This window comes from Ovis canadensis, chromosome 1 (assembly GCF_042477335.2).
Source record: "Ovis canadensis isolate MfBH-ARS-UI-01 breed Bighorn chromosome 1, ARS-UI_OviCan_v2, whole genome shotgun sequence".
Classification (NCBI taxonomy): Eukaryota; Metazoa; Chordata; class Mammalia; order Artiodactyla; family Bovidae; genus Ovis; species Ovis canadensis.
Genome location: NC_091245.1, coordinates 168376846 through 168393735, shown reverse-complemented (window position 1 = coordinate 168393735; position 16890 = coordinate 168376846). Strand labels below are relative to the sequence as shown.

Sequence of the window (16890 nt, the reverse complement as noted above, 5' to 3'; positions counted from 1 at the left end):
GTATGTGTGAACACTAAAATAGTTTCAAATTTTTCTCGCTAAAATAAGAAAGACCTCATGAGCATTTTCTCCAATTTTCCTATTTGCAGAACTTGAGGACAAAAAACAAATCAATGACATCCTCCTGAGCTTTCTAAAAGACTGTCCACTATTGTTTCTCCATCATCTGTAACACTCCCATCCCCAAACCTGAGTATGTGCGATCAGACAGCACCCTTAAAAACAAGACAGTGTCAGAGAACTAAATACTAACTTGCTATTGAATTCTGCCTTCTTGAGTTTTACTTTAATCTTAGGTTATTCAGCGGGCTTCTCCTATAATGACTTTGCAATCCTAAATTCAAAATAATGTCTGCAGTCTCTAGTAATTTATACCATTATCATATAACAGAAAATACACTTTCATTTAATTAATATGTTAATATCTCTTCTTCTCAAGGCCTATCTCTTCTTTCTGAGACCAAGATGCTCATGAACACATTATTTGTAACCACACAGCGTTTCCTACTGGTCATATTCTGGTTTCAAAACTTTGCTCTTCTACTAGCAGCATTCTGCTTTCTTCTCTTAAATGTGTTATTTTATTAACATATTTAGTTTTCCTAGTTCTCTACATCTGCTCCTTTGTGTGTGTGTGAAAGCACTCTACCTGGCCCTCAACACGCCAACACTTCAAATATTTGAAGGAAGTTTTCGTGAATCCTATTTAATCCATAGTATACATAAATGCCCTAGTATCCTCATATAAATGCCACATGTCCTTCCAATTAAGTACTTATTAAATGATTGTCTCTAGACTCCCTTGCCATCCTCTGAACAAATTAATTCTATGAATGAATCCTTAATACCCATCTTAAAATGGTGCATTAAATACAGAATATAACACTCTAAGGTCAGTTAAAAACAGAGTGGACTATGTTCTACCATCCAGATGCTACGCTTGTCTTAACATAAAAAGAGAATACAGTCGGTGTTTCATCTGCCAATTCTGACAATGGACTTTTCCTGAAGACTTTGATTAACTGAAACCTCCATACAACCCCTTCACCTGTGAGCCAAACCAGCCCTCTTCATTCGGCAAACACTTAAATACCTACTGCATGCCAAGTTCCAAAGTATAGTTACTTCAGTAAGATAGTTAAGATTTCACTTTGTTTGCCTTGCAGCCTGAGAGCAATCAAGAACTTCAAATCAATCTACGTAATCTTCTCTTCCCTACAGGATGTGTAAACCGTCAATAATGTAGTTGAAAGACCAGGGCTTAGCTTCAGCAGGATAGTACTACCTATTCTCAGTAGCTTCTAGAATAGCGCCTGACATACAGTAAGTAAAAATTTTTAATACTTTTTGTTCCCTAAACAAAACATGAATGACAAGTGATAAAGTTCTGAAAGATTAAAAGAAGGCAGTACTATCAGGTCAGTTCCTAAGTCAAGCCTTCACACTAGCTAGAGGTGACTCCCTACAACTGACATAACCCTAATTAGAGACATTTCCAACAATGAATATAATTGATATAATCCTTCTGATCATAAAGGAATTGTTGCCCAGTTCCAATGACTCTGAAAATATGAGCCCCTTTTTAAATACTTGACACCTGCCATGTTTGCCTGCAAATTCACTTACTGGCTAGTGCTTCCCTTGGACTGTAAACTACCTGTGGCCAGGAACCAGGTCTTCTTTCCTAAGGCTGTCTCCATTTTGTGCAGTCATCTCCACAAGGCATGGTAGAAAACAGGTTTTCACAAAAACAAAAGCACCTAGAAATTCTCTCTTCCAGGGAAAATTCTATCACCCTATTTTTTATGTAACAATAGAATCCAGGTCCTTTTTTTTCTGTAGCCTCAATCACAAAGCAGAGACTGCTACGAACTACTAGTTCCCAGGGCTGCTGGTGACAACCTCACAGCTTTTTCAGCTCTCCATTTCTCCTTTCACCGTGTCTTTGCCCTACTCCCTCTGAAATGACTCGGCCACTAACTTATGAAACCTTCCAACAGGAACACTGTTCTCAGACCTGGAGAGTAAAGTGACATGCCCAAGGAACATATAAAAAGCCTGCCTCTTTGAACCAGGATCCAGGTTCAGTGACCAAACCTCCAGCTCCACCAGCCCTGTGGTGAGGGCCCTTGTTCAGTGAATTTGCTTAGACAACTCCAGAGGGTAGAAATTTCCTTTAAGAAACCCTAAACGAAACCAACCCTCGAGTACTGCAAAGAATGCAAGGGGCCTCGAATTCTGCCTGACCAGAGTCAGCGTTGATGGTAAAGATTTCTCCCACTAGCTGTGTGACCTCAGGAAATACTTCTTAAAGTCTCACTTTCGTCAACTGCAAAATGGGAATATCTATATTTGGAAGAATCCTTGTGACGATTAAATGAGACTGTGAATCTCAACTACTGAGCACATTGCCTAGCAAAGTAAACTTGAAAAGTTAGTTGTCATCACCACTACTAGACTGGGTTTGGCCTCCAGACGGCGCTTGATGAAGCACTAACACAGTCAAGGAACAAGGCTTCCCCAGGTGACCCCCAATCAACTAATTCCCATAGGCGCCATTCTCCCCACTTCTCGCCCTTTCAAGGCCCTCTGAGGGTTAGGCACCGGACCACCCCAGATTTCCAGAAGTCCCTCTCCGCTCCCTCCAGCTGTCCGACTCCTTGGAGCCAAGCAGGATCGACACAAATGCCCTTGCTGGCACAAACACCTCCTAAAGCCCCCCACAGGTCCGCTTCGTTGCCACGGTGGCCAGTGACACCCCCACCCCACCCCCCCAACCCCACCCCTCCCCCGCCGTGGCCTCTCCTCGAGGCGAGGCCCGGCGCGGCCAGGCCCGGCCTCAGTCCTCAGCCACCAGCGCCTTCCCACGATCCCTCCGACCCCACCCGCCCCGCGCTCGCCGGTTCGAACGAAGCCCTCTCGACGTTTCCACGTCTCCCCGCCCGCCTGGCCCGAGAACTCGGCCGCGACCCCGTCCCCAGCGGCCATACCGTTTTCCCGAGGCCGCCACTGCTGCCCCTCCGCGGGTCTCCGCTGATCCGACCCCGTGCGAGGCCGCCACCGTCGGGCTCTGGGGCGTTGGGGGAAGGCTGCGGTCACAGCCCACTCGGTTGCCCTCCGGGGCCGCCGCACCTCGCTGGCAGACTCGCGCGGGCCCCGACCAATCGCACTGACCCACCAAGCCTAGCGAGAGCTCAGGCCCAGTACGTGGCAGGTGGGGAACGAAGAGGGGCGGGAATAAGAAGAAAATCTGTTCTTTCGCTCCGCCTCGGAGCGATCGGACCAACCCACGACGCATGCGCAACGTCGATAGGGCGGGGACTAAACCCGCCGGGGTCTGCAGGGGTCTGAGTCTCTGCTTTCTCACTGGATGACTGGATAAGTGTAGGAAGTGCACGCAGAACAGATGCACGCATGCGCGGGGCGTGACCGGGCACTTCCGGTTTTCCGGAACAGTAGTATTTCCCGTTTCTCGCCCGTGGGCGGGACGTAATTTAGTCTTCTGAACTCTGAGATCCAAGAGTAGGCGTTTGTCTAAGTTTGTGTTTGTTGTTTTGTAGCCATTGTAGTTCTCCTAGTCCTATCTCGAAAAAACTAACCTTTTCCCCGCCTTCCTTCTACAAACTCATTCATTCATTATTGGGCGCCTACGCTTTGTCAGGCACTGTGCGGGGAATGGGAATGAATCAGTTTGCGAACAAGGAGTTCCCAACAGCGTTTACGAGACAGGACAGATATAATGGGTGTGTAAAAGGTGAAGGCTAGGAAATTAAAACGGATTAAGGATCCCAGAGACATTTTGGAAATAAGATATTTGAGCGTTACATACTCTTTTCGTTTATCTAAAGCATTTGTTTTGAATATGCGTGTTTATATAAGAAGTATGCTGGCTTTAGACTGAAGCCTGAAATTTGGGAGGAGAGGGGAATAGGTGATGGAATCGGCATGGGGAGGGGAGTGCTGTTTTAAAAGTTGCTGGAAACTTTTGCTAAGATAAAGAGCAAAAATCAATTTGAACTTACTTGGTCCTCGGTTGTTCCTCAGATAGGCAAAATGAATTTAAGGTGAGAAGTTATGTACTTTTAGTAAGGAGTGACATTTTTGCAGTTGTAAGTATGAAAAATTATGTTTGACAGTGAAATATGTGATTTCAGAATTCTTTGCCTCAGAAATGTATTTTCCAACATTCTATGTATTATTCTTTGAGCAATTGCTTGGCAGCATTTGGAGAGCAAAAGACTGTAGTAAGAATGAAAAAAGTTCCAGATTTTCTCCAAAGACTTGTTCTTCATTGCTTGTAATTTAGAACTGAATGATGCAGATTTGGGGAAACTAACTTTTGTTGGTAATACTATTCTGATGTCTTTAAGATGGTTTGAGATTGGATTAAACCACACAAATACAGGTGGAGATAAAATTCTGGCAAGCAGTGAATAACACCACTGTCAATATCCCTAAAGAAAACTCAGAGCCTGGGGCAGAGGATGAACCTTAGCCTGGCATGAAGGAAAGCATTTCCTCTCTCTAGGCTCCTGGGCAAAGGGGCTTGCCATTGAGAAGAAATAAATTGATCCCTGCTACACTGGGGCCAAAGACTGTAGTAAGGGTCAACACCAAAATCAGATTGGTTATATTCTTTGCAGCCAAAGATGGAGAAGCTCTATACAATCAGCAAAAACAAGACCAGGAGCTGACTGTGGCTCAGATCATGAACTCCTTATTGCCAAAATCAGACTTAAATTGAAGAAAGGTCCATCTAGTCAAGGCTATGGTTTTTCCAGTGGTCATGTATGGATGGGAGAGTTGGACTGTGAAGAAAGCTGAGCGCTGAAGAATTGATGCTTTTGAACTGTGGTGTTGGAGAAGACTCTTGAGAGTCCCTTGGACTGCAAAAAGATCCAACCAGTCCATTCTGAAAGAGATCAGCCCTGCGTGTTTTTTGGAAGGAACAATGCTGAAGCTGAAACTCCAGTACTTTGGCCAACTCATGCAAAGAGTTGACTCATTGGAAAAGACTCTGATGCTGGGAGGGATTGGGGGCAGGAGGAGAAGGGGACGACCGAGGATGAGATGGCTGGATGGCATCACTGACTCGATGGAAATGAGTCTGAGTGAACTCCGGGAGTTGGTGATGGACAGGGAGGCCTGGCATGCTGCAATTCATGGGGTTGCAAAGAGTCGGACACGACTGAGCGACTGAACTGAACTGAACTGAATGAGGGTATTCTAGGGAAAACCACTAGACCATTCAGGTATGACCTAAATCAAATCCATTATTATTATGCAGTGGAAGTGAGAAATAGATTTAAGGGACCAGATCTGATAGATAGAGTGCCTGATGAACTATGGACGGAGGCTCATGACATTGTACAAGAGACAGGGATCAATACCATCCCCATGGAAAAGAAATGCAAAAAAAGCAAAATGGCTGTCTGGGGAGGCCTTACAAATAGCTGTGAAAAGAAGTGAAAAGCAAAGGAGAAAAGGAAAGATATAAGCATCTGAATGCAGAGTTCCAAAGAATAGCAAGAAGAGATAAGAAAGCCTTCCTCAGCAATCAATGCAAAGAAATAGAGGAAAACAACAGAATGGGAAAGACTAGAGATCTCTTCAAGAAAATTAGAGATACCAAGGGAACATTTCATGCAAAGATGGGCTTGATAAAGGACAGAAATGGTATGGATCTAACAGAAGCAGAAGATATTAAGAAAAGGTGGCAAGAATACACAGAAGAACTGTACAAAAAAGATCTTCACGACCAAGATAATCATGATGGTGTGATCACTCACCTAGAGCCAGACATCCTGGAATGTGAAGTCAAGTGGGCCTTAGAAAGCATCGCTACAAACAAAGCTAGTGGAGGTGATGGAATTCCAGTTGAGCTATTTCAAATCCTGAAAGATGATGCTGTGAAAGTGCTGCACTCAATATGCCAGCAAATTTGGGAAACTCAGCAGTGGCCACAGGACTGGAAAAGGTCAGTTTTCATTCCAATTCCAAAGAAAGGCAATGCCAAAGAATGCTCAAACTACCACACAATTGCACTCATCTCACACACTAGTAAAGTAACACTCAAGATTCTCCAAGCCAGGCTTCAGCAGTACATGAACTGTGAACTTCCAGATGTTCAAGCTGGTTTTAGAAAGGCAGAGGAACCAGAGATCAAATTTCCATCTGCTGGATCATGGAAAAAGCAAGAGAGTTCCAGAAAAACATCTATTTCTGCTTTATTGACTATGCCAAAGCCTTTGACTGTGTATATCACAATAAACTATGGAAAATTCTGAAAGAGTTGGGAATACCAGATCACCTGACCTGCCTCTTGAGAAACCTATATGCAGGTCAGGAAGCAACAGTTAGAACTGGACATGGACCAACAGACTGGTTCCAAATAGGAAAAGGAGTACATCAAGGTTGTATATTGTCACCCTGCTTAATTAAGTTACATGCAGAGTACATCATGAGAAACGCTGGGCTAGAAGCAGCACAAGCTGGAATCAAGATTGCTGGGAGAAATATCAATAACCTCAGATATGCAGATGACACCACCCTTATGACAGAAAGTGAAGAGGAACTAAAAAGCCTCCTGATGAAAGTGAAAGAGGAGAGTGAAAAAGTTGGCTTAAAGCTCAACATTCAGAAAATGAAAATCACGGCATCTGGTCCCATCACTTCACGGGAAATAGATGGGGAAACAGTGGAAACAGTGTCCAACTTTATTTTTCTGGGCTCCAAAATCACTGCAGATGGTGACTGCAGCCATGAAATTAAAAGACACTTACTCCTTGGAAGGAAAGTTATGACCAACCTAGATAGTATATTCAAAAGCAGAGACATGCCTTTGCCGACTAAGGTCCGTCTAGTCAAGGCTATGGTTTTTCCTGTGGTCATGTATGGATGTGAGAGTTGGACTGTGAAGAAGGCTGAGCACCAAAGAATTGATGCTTTTGAACTGTGGTGTTGGAGAAGACTCTTGAGAGTCCCTTGGACTGCAAGGAGATCCAGCCAGTCCATTCTAAAGGAGATCAGCCCTGGGATTTCTTTGGAAGGAATGATGCAAAAGCTGAAACTCCAGTACTTTGGCCACCTCATGTGAAGAGCTGACTCATTGGAAAAGACTCTGATGCTGGGAGAGATTGGGGGCAGGAAGAGAAGGGGATGACAGAGGATGAGATGGCTGGATGGCATCACTGACTCTATGGTCGTGAGTTTGAACTCCAGGAGTTGCTGATGGACAGGGAGGCCTGGTGTGCTACAGTTCATGGGGTTGCAAAGAGTCGGACACAACTGAGCCACTGAACTGAACTGAACACAGGCCAGCTGGAAGCTGGTAAGAAAGGCACCCATACTTTGCCTTCAGAGGGATTAGGGCTTGTGGATTCTGAAAGCAGCTTAAAGTTCTTTATGTTGTAATTCCCTTGTGCTCATCCTCAAGCAATCAGTGAAGTCTTGTTTAATATTAAACCTGTCCCTGACTCATTTGAAAAGACTCTGATGCTGGGAAAGATTGAAGGAGAGAGGAAGAGGGGCCTACAGAGGATGAGATGGTTGGATGGCATCACTGACTCAGTGGACGTGAGTCTGAGTAAACTCCAGGTGTTGGTGATGGACAGGGAGGCCTGGCAAGTTGCAGTCATGGGGTCACAGAGAGTGGACACGACTGAGTGACTGAACTGACTGACTGACCCTAGATACTACTGAGGAAACTGAGGGATATGGTAGTGATGATTCCTCTGGTCATAGCAGAAGCAAGAGCTGCCTGGGGCAAGAAGTGAGACATCAGATTAGTAAAGCATCATTTGGAAGCCAGGTCAGAGGCTAAGGTGACCCGAGACAAGAAAGACTTCCATGCCACATTAAAGCATTTCCCCAGGATTCTCCAGAAATACACAGTTGGAAATTTTCAATGAAGAACTTTGTAAAAGATTTTGCTTCTTGCTATGCAGTGGATGTAGGCTTATAGTACTGTGACTGGGCCTGAAATCAAGGATATTTAGGTTTAGTAATATGTTATATGACAGCATGAAATTATCCTCTGAGTTTGTAAAATTTCCCCCTTTAGGTTATAGACACCTTTATATACAAAACCATATCCTGCCCACTTTTTTGTTTTAACTAAATTACTAAGGTGTTAACAAAAACATCAGTGACCTTCTATGTTCCTGATCCTATATAAAAATTACATTTAAAAAACTAATTTAAGAGCCTGATGAACAGCTGGAGTTCAACACCCAACCCAAAGATAAGAACACTACCCATAAATCATATTTCCCTTTTTGCTCCTCTCTTATGTGGCATTCAGTGAATATCTGTTGAGTCAGTGAAATAGTTATTGCTCTTCTGTAATCTGCCACAGTTGCTGATGATACAGGTCTCTGTACTTAGGCTCCCAATAAATGCTGGTGATAATTGGCCACAGAACAATAGACTAAATTGAGCCACTTACCACTCTTACCAAGAACATGCTTTCTCCCACCATCTGTGTAGACAATGATTTTAGTTACTGCTGCCTTTCATTAGAGAAACCAGAAAAGCTAAGTTATACAACTGCCACTTCCTAAGCACTTAGGGTCACATTTGTTGGGATAAGCATCAAACAAACCACCAAGAAGATTGTTCTGGAAACTCCATAAGCATACCTTTAAAGTGCTGTTAGTTAAAGACACCATCTATTTTTGTGTGTGTGGCATTTGGAAAAATACTGACAGAGTAAATTGAACTTCATGGTCCTCTCCCCTATGTCCAGGTGAATTTGGTTTGAAATGAACACATAGAATAACCCTGAATTAGAAATATGAAAGGTGGAAGCATGTGAAAAAAGGAGAAACAGTATAAGGAAAGACCTTTAGCTTAGCCTATAGCAAGGGGAGAAATGAGAACTCTATATTTGAAGGTTACTGCCCAAGTTTCACAGATATCTGAAGAAGGGTTAAAGCTGTACTGTGGTTTTGAGAAATGTAGTCAGCTCACTTACCTACCACCTGATCTTTCTCTTCATAAGTCAGTGTGGCTCACATTCTTCCAATAGAAGAGAAAAAATCCTAAGGGTAAAAAAGGGAGATTCTTTGACTGATAGAAAGTGGGACAAAGATTAGGAGCCTTGTAAACAAGTTTGATGAAACATCTGTTTCACCATGTTCTCTTTTAGTCGTTAGTATAAATCATTTTGAAAATTTCAATCATCTCAGCTGCCCTCAGAGGAACCAAAGAAATGACATAAGTTCTTTCTAGGGTAAGAATTTCATAGGAGAAGTTAGATCCCTCCCTGAGAGTCAGCTCTGTGTGGCAGCAGTTGGCTAAATAAGAGAACACCAAACAAATGGGGAAACTCATGAGGACCAGATAGGGGCCAGTTGGTCAGGTGAGCCTCCACACCATTGGCCAAACATAAAGATCTATTTGTGTAAATAAAGAAAGCTGCTGCCCCATGTAGAAATAATAAAGGAGAAAATGATATTCTTACTGTGTACCTCTGAGTTTGTCATTCTTAGCAAAATACTTAGTCTGTCCTACCAGCTGCACATCCACTGAGACCCCAAAAATGTTTTTGCCCTACGATGAGGGCTCTCCATCCACCTCTCTTTAGAGAAACTGCTCCTTGAAGGCTGTTCTGTATCGGTGAAGGGGCTGGAACTTTGGCTCTATCTGGCACACTCTATTTTCTTTTTTAAAAGACTATACTCATGTAATATGTAGGTGAAAATATAATTTCATCCTGTATTTAGAGTCACAAAATTCTAGATCTGGTACAGAGTTTAGAATTTAACTAGTAGTAGTAATAATGTTAATTGCTCAGTCATGTCCAACTCTTTGAGACCTCATGGACTGTGGCCCACCAAGCTCCTCTGTCCATGGAATTCTCCAGGGAAGAATACCAGGATGGGTAGCCATTCCCTTTCTCCAGGGGATCTTCTTGACCCAGGGATCAAATCTGGGTCTCCTAAACTGCAGGGGGATTCTTTGCCATCTGAGCCACCAGTCCTGCCTATTACAAAGGTAGAGCCTAGGCTTATGCCCAGAGAGGCAAATGTCTTACTTTAAGTCACATAACTTGTAGCTGAGACCACAACTGGCAGTCCAGAATGCTGCCCTAGTCTGCTATTACGTGGTAGGTACTATGGCAGAAAAATCAAATTTTTCTCATTGCAAAGGTCCAGAAGGTCTCAATATGTCATGATTTCATAGCAGATCATATCAAAGTTCAGCAAATTATCAATGTGATACTTACACGTGTAACGAAACTCTACTGGGAGAAGATAAGAATTGGACTATAGTTCCCTGGGAAATAGAGCTTTTAAGAGATAACAGCATAAGATCATACCACTATGCTTTGCTTTTATTTTTTTCTTCTTTGTTAAAATAAAGGGCTAACATATCAAGCAATGGGATCTTTCAGAAACATGGTCAACTACTTGCAAAAAGAATTTATGACCTTTTCCCACTTTTTGAAACAATTCAAAAATCAGGACTTTAAATACTAATTCCCGTATATTGCTACTGAGAGTATAAAATGGCAAAATTACTTTGCAAAACTGGCAGTTTCCTGCATAGTTAAATATACACTTACTTTACGACTCAGTATTACACTATACTAGATATTTCAAGAGAAAACATATCTACACAAAGACTTATAGAAGAATGGTTGTATCGGTTTCATTCATGGTTTTCAAAACCTGGAAATGACCAAATGTCCCTCAACTAGTGAATACATAAACAAGACGTGATCTATCCAAACTGAATTTTACTTAGCAATAAAAAGCAAGCCACTGATATATATACCTAACATGGATGAATCTCAAAGACCCTATGCTGAATATGCAGACTCAAAAGAGGATATGGTCCTATTTACCTGGCATTCTGGAACAGGCAAAACCAACACATGGTGGTAGAAAGCAGACAAGTGGTTGCCTGGAGCCGTTAAGGGTGAAGTAAGGTTTAACTGGGGCAGAGTAGGTTACAGGGTGAAGGAAATGTTCTTAATCTTGTTTCACAGGTGTACACATTTGTTAAAACTCATCTAATTATACACTTAAAACAGGTGCATTTTATTGGATGTAAATTACATGGCAATGAAGTTAATTTTAAAAGATTTTTTAAAAAAGCAAAACAAAATTAACTCCAATAACCCAAATTAAGGAAAACCACTTCTATATTTTTTAAAAACCAAACAAAAGTAGTCTTCAGTGACCCACTTGAGAGGTTGAAGATTCCTATGGTGCACTGTCTTTGTATTGTATAACTTCTGTATTGTACGCATGTGTGCTAAGTTGTTTCTGTCATGTCTGACTCTGCAACACCATGGTCTATAGCCCTCCAGGCTCCTCAGTCCATGGAATTCTCCAGGCAAGAATACTGGAGCGGGTAGCCATTCACTTCTCCAGGGATCTTCCAGACCCAGGGATTGAACTCAGGTCTCCTGCACTTTTTATAGCAAAAATATAAGCTCACTGAACATGTTCCTTGGGTACTGATCATATCCTTCTCTTCTTACTTATTGCTCCTATGATTATTTTCTCTTCCTCCAGATTTTCTTACTCTATTTTTCAGCAGCTTTTATATTTTTTTTCAAATACACATTTTAACGTAAGTGAAGTGATACAGGTGATGCATGTGTAACATTTGAATCTCCCTGAGGTTTTGTGTGTATTAACAAATAGTTGCTAATCTTCTCCAAGATTTAGTGTTTTATTTTAAGAAAGGGTAGATAGATGCAAAAAGAAAGGATGTTGGAGAGGGAAAAAAATAACTTTGTCATGGAACTCCACCCAACTGTTACATGATATAATGAAGGGTGAGAGATGGCCTGTGTCTGTAATACATGATTCCTTTGGCCGTGGTTGGCACATGTATACCCCTCTGTTATTCATTTTAGAAGTTGTTACATAATCCCTAACCTATTCCTAATACAAAATCATTCCTTAATACAAAATACTCTGCCTGCATGAAGACATTTAAACTCAAGAAATGCTAAATGCTCCCATAAATCTTCTGGATATTTTGAATCAAATGAAGAGTGAGCATTTTATTATATTATAAAGAGAAGAAACAAACTGAGGAGAAATGTCAATAAATGTAATAGTTAAAGGGCTAATAGCCATAATAAAAAAGAATTCATACAAATTAATGAGAAAACAGTTCAATTGATAAACTACATACACATATGAACCAGAATTGAAAGAGACACATGTACCCCAATGTTCATCACAGCACTGTTTATAATAGCCAGGACATGGAAACAACCTAGATGTCCATCAGCAGATGAATGGATAAGAAAGCTGTGGTACATATACACAATGGAGTATTACTCAGCCATAAAAAAGAATTCATTTGAATCAGTTCTGATGAGATGGATGAAACTGGAGCCGATTATACAGAGTGAAGTAAGCCAGAAAGAAAAACACCAATACAGTATACTAACACATATATATGGAATTTAGGAAGATGGCAATGACGACCCTGTATGCAAGACAGGGAAAGAGACACAGATGTGTATAATGGACCTTTGGACTCAGAGGGAGAGGGAGAGGGTGGGATGATTTGGGAGAATGACATTCTAACATGTATACTATCATGTAAGAATTGAATCGCCAGTCTATGTCTGATGCAGGATGCAGCATGCTTGGGGCTGGTGCATGGGGATGACCCAGAGAGATGTTATGGGGAGGGAAGTGGGAGGGGGGTTCATGTTTGAGAACACATGTAAGAATTAAAGATATTAAAATTTAAAAAATAAAAAACTAAAAAAAAAATAAATAAATAAAAATACAATACCACCAAAGTAAACAATATACAAAAAACTGTTTATGGTACTTCATAATGTTGGTCACATTTTTGTCCAGACCATAGTGTAGACAAGGAACTTAAATGTTCATCCCTTTGACATGTTTATCATCATCCTGAGAATTTATCTTCAGGAAATAATTTAAAAGAAAGGAAATATATATATACCAGTTTATCAATCATATGTCACTATAATATTAAAAATTGAAATGATCTAGACTTCGTGGCCCCAGTGGTAAAGAACCTGCCTGCCAACTCAGGAGATGTAAAGGGGGTTCGATCCCTGGCTTGGGAAGATCCCCTGGAGGAGGCAATGGCAACCCACTCCAGTATTCTTGCCTGGAGAATCCCAAGGACAGAGGAGCCTGGTGGTCCAAAGGGTCGGACATGACTGAAACAAGTAGCACGCAGACACTCAATAACAGAACAACTTGGTAACTTATGCTATATTATGCAATTGTTACAAAAAGTGGGGAACTATAACTAAAAATCAGAATAAATTTCATTTGCTATAATTACAGCTGTTTAAATTCTTATGTATTCACACAAAGAGTAGAAGGGAACATTAAAAAAAAACCAGACATTATTGATAGGTCAGGGAATTACTGATTTTGCTTTTTTGAAAAAGATAATTTATAAAGAGCTTCTAAAATTGCCATAATATGGTTAGCATAAGGTTTTGAAAAATGTAGACAGGAAGCTTCTTTCTCTCTTAGCAACTGGCCCCTCCCCCTCTACCCCTATGTTTCCCACCCCACCCCTCGCCCCTGAGGATGGAACCAATCCTGGTGGCTCTACTTGGACCTCATCTGAGGAGCCAGGTCCTGAAGATCCCAGAGTCACAGTAAGGTGATCCCACAGGGCTAGAGAGCTCCAGTGGTTGACTGGCTGGTATGATACAGCCAGCACTTCTGGCCCAGGTTTTCCAAACATTGGCCAAGAATGCCAAGCTCTTCTGAAGGAGGCAATGACAGTGAGCTTGAAAATGATCTCCTTTTGTTGGTAACAGGGGGAAAAAAAAAAAAAGAGGCAACATGAACTTCAAAATGGAAAGGGTAAAAGAAAAAACAATTCAGACTGACGAACAGTAATCTCTGAATTGTTTAGACCCAGGAAAGGAAACCCCAAAGTCAGGATGGTTGTTCCTCTCAAGTTGGATCACTAAACTAAAAAAAGATTCCCAATCAGTGCATAAGGTAAAGGCTTAAATCAATAGAATTATTTCCAAGAGGTAGAATTTCAGGGAGGAAGGTAGGGGCACATCAATGTTTGCCTGACTTAGCCTCCGCAACACGCACAGTACGTGGTTCTTGTGCATTTACGGTAGAGCCTTTCCAGGAATGGTATATGGAAGTTTGGTTTGCTGCCCCTCCCAAAATGCTGGGGAAAAGTACAGAGAAAACTAAAACCACCAAGGGAACACATGTTTCACCCTCAGGCTAAATGTCGCTCTTTGGTGATTTTTTTTTTTTCCACATTTAAAGTGGCCTCCACTTAAGGTTTATTTTCATCCGAATATAAATTCCAGGACATCAAGTAGGTCAACCACATCTTGTAATTTTCCCAAAGTCCAGCCCCTATCTAGGGATGTCCTTAAAACACCACTAAAAACACTGACTTCAGATAATTGCTTTACTTATTCTCTTCCTTTTCTATTTTCCATTATCCTGTAAGGTCTCAATTATACTACAGATGGAGTAGGCTCTTGGCTCACCTAGAAATCCGACAGTCATTTACAACCATTTCTATAAAAAACACATGTTCTTTGAGGCGTGGTGAGAACGGTATGCCACAGCTTACTTGACGTTTGTTAGTCCCTTAGCTCAGTGCACTCACAGCAGGTGCCTCGTTTATGACAAAACAGAACACAGCATTTCAAAGGCTCTGTCTCCGAAGTCCAGTAGGAGTGCTTTCCAACCCAGTGGAGGTCATTTTTTATTTAGGAAGCCATTGATAATTCAAGTGTTTGAAACCTCATGAGCAGCTGGATCTTTTAGAAGTCATAAGGGGTGATTGTGACGAACTTTTCATTTTTTGAGCCTCACTGTCATTTCATCACTAAAAGGTTAGATGTATCAAGAACTGGAAGGAAATAGAGGCATTAGCAACCAGCTCATTTTTCTATATCTCACTTCCCAATTCTCATGGAGTCAATTCCTCTGGGCATAAAATATGCTTTTTGTTTTAACAGGATAAAAAAAAAAAACAAACCTTTCCAGAGGTTAAATAAGTGCAAGGTTCTTGACTGGAAAAAAGTACAAGCACATACAAATTTAAAATATTCACAGATCAGAAGTACAATACATATAAGCAACTCCTTGTAGTGTTCAGCAGAAATCATTTTGTTCTGGGGGGGTAAATTTTTCTCTTCATGTCCTTTTTGGTAAATTGTAAAAGAATTTGTTTCAGGTTCTATATTTTTATCAAACTTTGTCACACAGACTTTATGATGTAGGGAGCAATGATAATCGAATTATCTTGAAAGCTGAGTGGAATTCTTCACTTCATTGGGGTAAGACTCTATTGAATAATAGAAAAACTACCAAATCCACCACTCCTGATGATAATAAACAAGTTTTATCTAAGTCTTAACTTTAAGCAAAATATACTGAGGGAGCTTTTATGAGAAGACTGGATAATAAAGGAAGGAAATAGAAAAAGTGAGCTGAATAAAAAGAGGGCCACAAAAGGTAGCAGTTTTACTGTCTAGGTGCTTGGGTTTACTTGATCGCTCTCAGACATCTCCTCGCTAAGTGTAGATGGCTCCAGCAGCCTAAAACGTTCATTTAGGGCTGGAAATGACCTGATCATGTTATACATCCTCACGCGCAGCCTCAGTGGCTTTGACGGCAGCGCCTTCACTCTCCCAGCGGTGGACGACAATGACTTCAACACTTCGGAAGCTTTGCTCTGGAAGATTTTTGTTCTCACAGTGTAGAGGATAAAAATTTGCAATCCCTGGCAGACAGAATAAAAGTTTAATATTAGATATGTATTGAGACACAGAATCAAGGAAGAAATTGTGTTTCACCCCGCTACCCCAACCCTTCTTTGTGGCTGAGAACCTGAGTTTACCAGCCTGCAATGTACTGCTATGTACTCTTTTTCTATGAAGATTGAGGCAATGTTCTTCTCATATTTGAAAGCTGTATGTAAGTGGTAGACTTATATCCCCATTTGCCACATGTTGGCTGTGCAAAGGACAGGCTTGTTTTCCTCCTGATACCAACCAATTCTGACACCAACTGGGTGTCCTACAATTCAATTCTGACACTAACTACACAGAGTCCATGTCAGAGCCTACAGGCAAAGGGCTCAATCCCACAGGACTGCCCTCATAATGGTGCCAGTCATGGGTATTAGGCCCCCAGGCAATCCACTCTTCTGTTCAACTTGACTACTGCCTCCCAGCTTCAGGTTGGATAATTGCTAGAAGGACTCACACAACTCACTCACAACAGAGCTTTACTTACTGTTATCTGTTTATTATAAAGGATACAAGTCAGGAACAACCAGTTGGAAGAAATTACAGGGCAAGAGCATGGACCTTCCATGGTTCCTCTGAGTGTATCACCCTCCCAGCACTTCAATCTGTTCACCAGCTTGCAGGCTCTCCAAACCCCTTCACTTAGGGGTTTTTATAAAGGTTTCATTACACAGATGTGATCAATTAAATCATTAGCTGTTGGTGAATGACTCAATATCCAACCCTTCTCCCATCCCTGGAGGCTGGGGAGTGGGCTGGAAGTTCCAAACTTCTGATCAAGCCTTGGTATTTAAGGTGACCAGCTTCTATCCTGAAGCTATCTGGGGACCTCAGCCACCGGTCATCTTATTAACATGCAGAAAACACTCATCGCTCAGATTAGAGTCCACAGATTAAAGGACCTGTGTGCCAGGAACTGAAGACAAAGACCAAATATTAATTTTAGTATACCATAGTAACTTTGTTCTTTTTTCAATGTCTGTGATCTTCAGTTTCCTAACCTGGGTAGACTGACCATGGGTTCCCTAATTCTTCTTGCAGTTCTAGTAGTCTACGATTCTACATTTCTTGGATTTTTGGTAAAATAACTAGAAATTTGGTACATTTAAGGACAAAAAAAAATT

At 41.5% G+C, this 16890-nt stretch overlaps 2 protein-coding genes across 5 annotated transcripts in view; both read right to left on the bottom strand.

Moving 5' to 3' along the window:
* Positions 1 to 3431, bottom strand: part of TFG (trafficking from ER to golgi regulator) — a 31480-nt gene extending 28049 nt beyond the window's left edge. For 3 of the 4 annotated variants that reach the window (XM_069552162.1, XM_069552173.1, XM_069552184.1), the window contains exon 1: positions 2991 to 3420. The gene's annotated coding sequence lies outside the window, so the exon portion shown is untranslated. Of the gene's footprint in view, positions 1 to 2990 lie in introns of all 4 variants that reach the window. The other variant, XM_069552151.1, reaches the window with a different exon arrangement.
* Positions 3432 to 14319: 10888 nt separating this feature from the next.
* ADGRG7 (adhesion G protein-coupled receptor G7) overlaps positions 14320 to 16890 on the bottom strand; it is a 66768-nt gene continuing 64197 nt past the window's right edge. Inside the window, exon 16 of the mRNA XM_069552106.1 lies at positions 14320 to 15738. Within this exon, the coding sequence (XP_069408207.1) occupies positions 15487 to 15738 (252 nt within the window). The 3' untranslated portion in view covers positions 14320 to 15486. The remainder of the gene's footprint in view (positions 15739 to 16890) is intronic.